We start from the raw sequence: 8754 nt of genomic DNA, 5'->3' as shown, positions 1-8754 counted from the left end.
TGCATGCAGAGCAGAATTAGGACTATATCCTCTAATAATTAAAATACGAAAAAAGAGTGATTCAATTCTATAAGCACCTTAAGAACAGCGATACAGAATCACTCCATCACAAAGCCTTACGTCATCAGGAGCTGAACGCAGAGAAAATTTGTCTCATCCAACTGATCTCAGAACTAACTCTAAAACCCCAAACGTGTCCAACTGAACCCCAAACTCCAGCCAGAATTAACCAAATGATAAAAACACAAAAAGAAAAATATCTCAAACACTGGACAGAAGCAACAGCTCAGCAAAGTAAACTTGAATGCTATCGGTCATTAAACAGAGAATATAAAGCGGCAGAATACCTCAAAAGCGTATCAGACTCTAAACTAAGGAAAGTGTTGACCATGTACAGACTCAGTGAACACAAGCTCACTGTGGAGACGGGCCGACACAGACAGACATGGACTCCAAGAGAAGAGCGACTGTGTCCACACTGCACACAGAGACAAGTGGAAACAGAGCTGCACTTTCTTATATAGGATACTCTTATTTAAATTTTACAGAATGTTTATATTTAATCTTCCTGCTTTGGCAATGTAAAAATTTTTTTTATCATGCCAATAAAGCTTTGCCAACAATGTTCTGGGGGAAAGGAGTCCGCGGGCCAGGGGGAGAAAAAGTATTTGCCCGGGAGGGCATAGGGAGAGGGCGGGCAGCCTGAGGTGGCCTGACCGTGGGGATCTTGAACAGGTTAGAGTCCGGGGGGATATGTCCTGTGCTACTGGAGCAAGAGAAAGAGTTCCATGAGGCCCCGGGACCCGACCAAGGATGCCCGGACGCAAACCGGGACTCCGGTAGGACCAACAGCTGCACTGGGCTGTATACCGGCTCGATCGCCGCTTGGATGGCCGGCTGAATCGCCGCTTGGATGGCCGGCTGGATCGGCGCTTGGACTGCCGGCACCTCAACTGCCGACTGGACAGGACTGGATACACGGGCAGGACTGGATACCGGCTGCTGGATGGGACACCGCGACCCCCTCCTCAGCTTCTTTCTCTTCGACCGGCCGAGGGGACGTATTGCCAGCTCCCGGTTACCTCTGTTCCATAACTTCTTCCGTCCACACCTGCCCTTGGAGGCTAGCTGGTGGTGGAGAGCTCTCCAGGGTGACCACACCCAGGGCACAGTGCTCCGGGATGGCCACCAGACCGGAACGACAGACTGGACGGCAACTGGGAGAGAAGCCTTTACCTAGCTTCTCTCGAAGCTGCAGCCGCTCCACCAAGTGTGAGAACGACTGATACACAATTTCCTCCAGCTACGGAAAGGGTGGAGGATTGTCCATCCCGGCCACCAGGTATGCCCGGGCCAGCACGTCGGAAATGGACGCCCTCCTTGCCTCGATGTCCCTGACATAGTCCAGCAAGGGACACTAGCACTGGGCAGGGAATGGTCCTCCTCCAGCATTGAACTGGGAGGCGATTGCTTCCCACCACTCGAGATTGGAAGTGCATAGCCACCGCAAAGTGGTTGCACCATCCATGGCTGCCTGCTGGGTTCGGTTTTGGCTGAATTGTTCTGTCAGGGTATTGTAAGGGAAGAACCTAAGCGCAGGCAGCAGTGCATACAGAGAAGACTTTAATAATAAAATAAAGCCCACGATGGGGTAAACAGCAACGAAACTAAAATACAAACAAGAACAAAAGACTTCCCACAATGGGGCAAAACGAGAACACAGGATTAAAGACTTACTTCTCAATGATGAGAACAAATGATGATAAACAGTCCAAGGCAAGTGGCTATATCAGGCAATACAAAAAGACCACAAGACAAGAATGCATACAAAACAATTCAGACCAGGACAGCAAGCACAAGGGCAATATATAGGGAGACTAACAAGGATAACTATCAAGGCAGGTGTGGGGAATAAAACACTAAGGGGAAGCTAATGAGAGAACGAGAGGGGCGGGGCCAAAGACGAGACCGGAGAGAATGCACATTATGTTGCGACCAACAATAATGTGTTTCTCTCCACACAAAACATGTGGTACTGTCAAGATCCTGCCCTGAGACTAGAAAAACCTGACACCCAGTGGCAGAACCCTGACATGAACAAATCAAAATCTTTGATCGTCAGCTGTGTGACAATTTGTCTTCTGTAGAATATAATTAGAGCATTTGTACCTTTACTTCAGAGTTAACAGCAAATCAAACACAGAGGTGACAACACAACCGACCACACAAAACCTGTAGATTATCAGGAAATTTTTATTTTGGAAAACTTGAAAACATATTGTAGAGAAATCAAGTCAAATTAGGACTGATAAAAAATACAGATCAATATACTGGTCCAAAATGATCCTTCATTATTCATGTTTGTTAGTTACATCAAAGTAAAGTTTAGGCATATGTGTAGTTAAATGTTTGGTTTCAGTGAGAATCATAACGTGTAAGATCCCACACACAGTCTTGTTATAGTGGCTCTCTGTTGGTCATCCGTGTAGAAACGCAGCATGTGTTTAGATAAGATCTACAGAACTCAGTGATAAGACACAGATGGAGAAGACGCTGAATGAAATGATAAAATCCCTCATTTGTTTTCTTTTCTGCTTCTCATCAAGAAGAGCACACACACGGGTGTCACACCATCCAAATGAACGCAAATAGCAGAAAAGAAATTAGCTCGCCGTGGAAATGCTGAATGACGTTATCTCTAGATTGAAGATAAAATAAAGAAAACAAGTAAGGACAAACAATATATATGTGACTCGTCTATTGAGCTGTGGATGTTCCGCAAACGACCTCAACTGAAAACATGGTGAACGTGCATTACTGTGGTAATTGTATGATCCAAACACGACATTAAAGGTCTGTGTTGTGAGTAGCCGAGAACAGTTCTGATGATTGGTATTGATTGGTAAATGTAGATTAATGGTGTGAACGTTTCAAACACATCAGTGCACACATTATTCCACAGATGTTCAGGATATTTCAAGTTCAGCTGTTGATGCCTCGAAGTCACGGAGCGGAATATGATGCGGGATGAAGAGTGTGTGTGTGTATGTTTGAGGGGTGTGTCAGGTGTCTGGTTTCTTTCTTTCTCCTGCAGGATTTAATCTTCAGCTCGTTCACTCGTTTGGCAGTCGACTCTCTCGCTCGCTCTCTCTCTTTCTTTCAAACACACTTACAGACACGCACACACTGATGGAGTCGATCAGCAATCGCTTCGCTATTTTTTCACCGCATCCGGCGCTTTTTCTACGCCCAGAGGACAGGAGTTATCCACGCAGCCCCAAATGCGCCCGCTGCAGGAATCACGGGGTGGTTTCTGCTCTTAAGGGACACAAGCGCCTCTGCCGCTGGCGGGACTGCGAGTGTGTCAAGTGCGCGTTAATCGCGGAGCGGCAGCGTGTCATGGCTGCGCAGGTGGCGCTGCGGAGGCAGCAAGCGCAGGAGGAGCTGCAGATGGGTTACCCCGCAGCAAGAGCAACCGAGAGCGGCATTAACCCATCCAGAACGCCGCTAAACTCATCTACTTCACCCACGTTTGACACGGTCAAAGACGGTACGTGCATTTTCTACTACCATGTGCATGTGTTTAGCCATACTTCAGAATAATAATAAACTCTCATTATCCCATTTTGATTACATCAAATACTAGTTTTGTAAATGTGATTGCATGATTGACCCAATTGAGGAAATGTAAACGTGTTCCCAGTTTGGGGTAGACATTTATTTTACAAACTTAAAACATGGAATGATTTCCCAAAAAGAATAGATCCCAAATATTAAGATGGACTCTAACGTTCAATTCTGTGCTCATTATGACACTTCTGACATGATTTGTGCTTTACCATTGCAGAAATAACCCAGAGAAAGATCAGTGTGTTTGACGGGTTCATGAATCAGGCTTTATTTGTACCATACACATCTACAATCATCACCCCACTGGGAGAAAGTGATCCAGTGATTGTCAGTGTGTCTCCAGGGCCGGATCATCTCTCTAAACACAGAGTAAAGTCGCTGAATTCCTCAGATCTAGAGTCGGGTATGGAGCTCAAGAATCGTAAAGATCATCCGTTAGACATTAGCATGCGAACCCCCGCAGCAGTTTTAAAGAAGATCTTCCCTCATGTGAATCCGGACATTCTTGAGTCAGCTCTCAAAAGCTGTTCAGAGGATGTTGTGAAGGCCATTGATCTGGTGCTTGGTCATCAGCAGTGTCACAGTCCAAATGGAGATGTGGTGCCATCCTGTGAAAATGTGCCCGTCTCCCGATCAAACAGCATCGGCTTCAAAGACGCTCCACTGAGACACTTCAGCTCCAAATCGGCTTTCTCTCCCCTCCAGACCTCTTCCACAAACTGTTTTAGCAGCGAAGGTTTGATGGGGTTAAATCATCGGCTTGCGTTTGGTCCACTGCGACTTGCCTATTCAACGCCAAACTTTATTCCACCATACGTGACTTCTGGATTTCTTCCAGCAATGTCCCTGCGGCCACCGACAGGATATCCATTCAGCAGCCTCCTACGAGATCTGCCATATCCCAAAGACACGTTCAACCCCAGCAGCCTATACTCAAGCCACAACACATAACTAATAAAGAGAAAAAAATAACAACACAATAAGTACAGCTGTTGTCTGCATATCCTTTTGTACACTGTTATACTACTTTTTAATGAACTTTTTCTAAATGTATTCCTGTTTGAAGTACATTTTATATGTTTATGTCCCATTTTGTTAATAAAACTCAAATAAAATAAACTGGCAATAAAGTGCAAATTTTATTGTATTTATCCATTTTTGTCCCTGGCAAGAAGTGGGAGTGTTGCAATAGGAGAGCAGCGTCGCAGTGTTTGCATGCGCTGCATGAGTTAGACTTCAGCTTTTTCATGTGAACATTTGTTTTTCGTTTGATGAACAGTCACATGAGACCGCCTACATCACGTGTAAACATTATGAAACGCGCACTAGTCAGACAGGATTTAACCCAACCCGGCTAAAGAACTAGAAGTACAAAAAACAGCAGAATGTTTTCTGACCATACAGTGTTCGCCGCTCTCTCATCTGTCAAAGCAGAAATAAAAACGCTGCTCTCTGTATGTAAAGTAAATACATTTACCCAGCCAGGGTGTATGTGTATGCATTTCAGATATTTCTTGAAGAAATCAGGACAGAAGTGTAGACCACAGCTATATGGACCCATTCTCATCAATTGTGTACAAACAACACGGACTGTTGCAATATTGTGTAATACGTGTGCCAAAGTTCAATTGTGCGTGCATTCAATACGCTTATTTCTGTGTGTTTATGATACGCCAATTTTAGTACGGCAATTTGTCCTATTAACCTGTACCCTAACCGTTTCAAAATGACTGCTCTCCACCGAGGTGCATGCAAACATGGCCGTATCATATGCATGCACAATTGAACTTCTATTGCAACATCATGTTATTTGTACGCAGATCGATGAGAACGGCTAGGCTATACACAGTAAAGTGTCGTAAAGTGCAAAAAGGATTATAACATGATTTAAAATAGAAGAACTAATAAACTCCAGAATTAAAAATGAGAATAAGCAATGAAAATAATATAACATTAAGAGTATTTACAATCCCGATAAATATAAGAAGGATGGAACTAAGTATCTAAGCCCTGTTTATATCTCGTTATAAGATGCGTCTTAATGGATCGGATCATAGGTGGATGGAAGAGAAACACATTTCTCTGAGGGGAGGGTTTATGTGGAGCTAAAAACAAAGGCTTTTCTCTTATTTCCATCGAATGGACTAAATAAATTCTAACAATGTACACATGGACATGACTAGAGATGGCAAAAAAAATTCATGTGACATTCATCGGACCGCTAGATGGCGCACTTTCGAAAGACCAACAAAGGTCGAAGCTAAAGGACGTTATGTAGGAGAGTGGAATTATGGGACATGTAGTTTTTACCATCCCAGCGGGGTACGGAGATCGGCCATCATGTTCACGGACGAGGTAATTAATTAATTTTACTTGATGTTATCATAATGAATTTGCTCACAAGAAACATGAAATGGAATGCTACGTTAGCCAGCGAATGATATTGGACTTTTTCAGTTGATTTGCTAGCGTAATGCTACCCAGTTTTACGTGTTTAAAACTGACAAACAGTCGTCATTTATAAAGTAAACTATGTTTTCGCTTGTTTGTGTTTCCTTTAGTAATCGTGATCCATAATAACAGAACAACAGATGCTGTATAATCTCTTCTGCATGTGTGTATTGCCGTAGTTTCTACAAGAGGAAACTGAGGGTCGTGAGGAGCAGCGGATATTAAGTCACTGATATGAGACAAACACAAGAGAGACAAGAGATGGGACATTGGTTTAAATAGAAAATAACCAAAATTCCTAACAAAATTATTCCATATTGTGGTTTTAAAGAATTCTTTGAGAGATCATGTCAATCATTCGCATTATTATATTCAACAGAACATAATATACTGTAGTGTCATTTACACAATTATAGAAAAACTTTTTAAAATTACTGTATTATGTAATTTTATTAAGACACAACATACTGGCATATGTATGTAATATATGACTAAATAGTCACTGATGATTTGTTGAGACTCGTTCACCAATTCATTCAGAGCCAGTGGTTTGACAACATCGGAGTTATTCATACTGTTCTTTGCAATTTCAGAGCAGTAACTTTGCGAAAAAATGCTCAACTTTCCATGATTTGTTCATTTTAGTTGAAGGAGGGCTTATTAAACTACAAGAAAAATGCACTGATATTATTGTGTAGTCAGTTTTACCAGTTGATTACTATGTGACAAAGACGACTTTCATTTGATTGGACAAGAATCTTTGCCTTGCTTCATTTGATTGGCCAATTCAATCAAACTGACCCTTAAAAGCGTAGTTAGATCTGAGGTCAGTTATCTAGACATTTTTTACATTATTGGCAGTACTCAATACAGTTTGACCTAGACAATTTATTCACAACAAACTACCACCTTCTGGACCTCAATGGTGGGTACGACGTTGCTATGGTTTACATTTCTAAAGTTTCTTGAGATTCTTTTGAACTATTAATTATATAACTACGGTTAACCTTCAATTTTAACATTTTTAAGATTAAAAAGTAATTTCCTTCAAATTACTTATATGTCTTATAAAGCGCTTCCCTCATATGATGATGAGTGGCAAATTTGTATGAAAGTCTTCCTACAAACCTGAAGCCTACAACATCCGATGTTCAGTTAGTCTGTGACTTTCATCCTGAAAAAATATACATTTAGACATTAAAAATGTGCATGCATCAGACATCCCAATTCTCTATATAGTCCAGTGCCCTGACCCCCATGAAGGGAGTCAAATAAAGTTCTTGGTGGCAACATCATTATGCGAGATGACGAAATCATGGTGAACCACAGATAAGATGCCCTGTTTAATGTTCTGCACTATAGCAAACTCTTAATTTATGCGTGTGCCACTGGCAGAGGATTATTGTCACATCTGTGCCCTGAAATGATAGAAACGCTTTTTTCATTAATAAAACAGAAACTACAAAACTGACCTGTGAAATGAGCCACGGGACATGATTGATTATGATAGTAGAAAGAAATATTTTCTGTCTATATAGTTTTCTGTCACTCACTGGACAGTGTCATTTCAGTTGCTTCAGTAGAAAACGGTGCAGCGCTGCCTTTATTAAAAGAAAACTTAATGTAGCTGCAAGCGACGATTATCAGGGGCCAAGCAGGTTAGGCAACATTTTCTGCAGAAGAATATTTTGAAGAAAGTTGGTAATCAAACAGCACTGGATAAGAGAATGCAGCGATTACTGTAAAGAAAAAAAATCACGGTTAAGTAATTGTATAGGATCCGTTACACCGCATGTTTCTGTTGCACGGAACGGAAAACGTTGCAACTTGCACAAAATGAAAAAGTTACACCAAGGGAAGGGTGCACCAGCTTTAAGAGCCGTAGGCCACGAAACACACTAGATTACCTATGGCAGTGAGACCAAACATGTACATTCACAATCAAGGCTGTATAGCGGTGACAGTAAGGCTTTCAGTGCAACAGAATCGCTGACCGAACAAGCGTTGCGTCGATGACAGATCACAGGATGAGTACATTCTGTATCCACAAGCTCAAATTCAAAGTCTACACCTTTGATGCAAGTTGATCAAATAAGTGAAATTGTATTTGATTATTTAGCGAATAGGCTCTATATCCTGTTGATATATCCAGTAGTTTGCTGTAAATGAAAACAGTGGGGAAACAAAAAGCATGTGATCCATGCCTGCTAGCTCTTAAAGGGACAGCAGCATAATAAATATATCGGTTTTAAGGCTCATCAAACAACAAAAACTGAAGACAAAACAGAATCACTGCTCCTGAATGATCACTTTAAGAACTTTAAATGGTTTGATCTATATTTCAGCATAGTGTGAAGACTATGAAGATATTTTTCATTTGACTAATTTATTCAGTTTCTGTCCCTAATATTCACAGTTAGACCAACCTGAAACTTTTTATTTATACATTTTATTTGTGCCATTGCTCATAATTTGATCATTTGTTCAAATGTTATTACTAAATGATTGACTATTATCTTTAGAGTTAGGCTAATAGTTTTATGGTATTATGATTGCATAGGTAAAATAATAATAATGTGTTATTAGTTTATTACTTTTAGTGTCGGGCAAGTACAATTTTTATCAGGGCCAGTAAATGTAGAAATGAATGTATGCATAATAATTGTGCAACCG

General features: G+C 41.4%; 1 protein-coding gene across 1 annotated transcript; it reads left to right on the top strand.

Moving 5' to 3' along the window:
• Positions 1-2769: 2769 nt before the first annotated feature.
• LOC306902206 (doublesex- and mab-3-related transcription factor A1) lies at positions 2770-4764 on the top strand. The gene is made up of 2 exons (XM_079470591.1): positions 2770-3550; positions 3848-4764. Exons 1-2 carry the CDS (start codon positions 3190-3192, stop codon positions 4579-4581), a joined length of 1095 nt encoding a protein of 364 aa, XP_079326717.1. The 5' UTR covers positions 2770-3189; the 3' UTR covers positions 4582-4764.
• The last annotated feature ends 3990 nt before the right edge of the window (positions 4765-8754 follow it).

This window comes from Barbatula barbatula (assembly GCF_947034865.1).
Source record: "Barbatula barbatula genome assembly, chromosome: 1".
NCBI classification, from domain to species: domain Eukaryota; kingdom Metazoa; phylum Chordata; class Actinopteri; order Cypriniformes; family Nemacheilidae; genus Barbatula; species Barbatula barbatula.
The sequence above is the reverse complement of the archived record's forward strand: the minus strand, read 5'-3'. Positions and strand labels throughout refer to the sequence as shown.

Coding starts and splice junctions, on each gene's coding strand:
- LOC306902206 (XM_079470591.1), top strand. CDS start 3,190: ATGGAGTCGATCAGCAATCGCTTCGCTATTTTTTCACCGCATCCGGCG. Junction 3,551..3,847: donor GTTTGACACGGTCAAAGACG/GTACGTGCATTT, acceptor TTACCATTGCAG/AAATAACCCAGAGAAAGATC.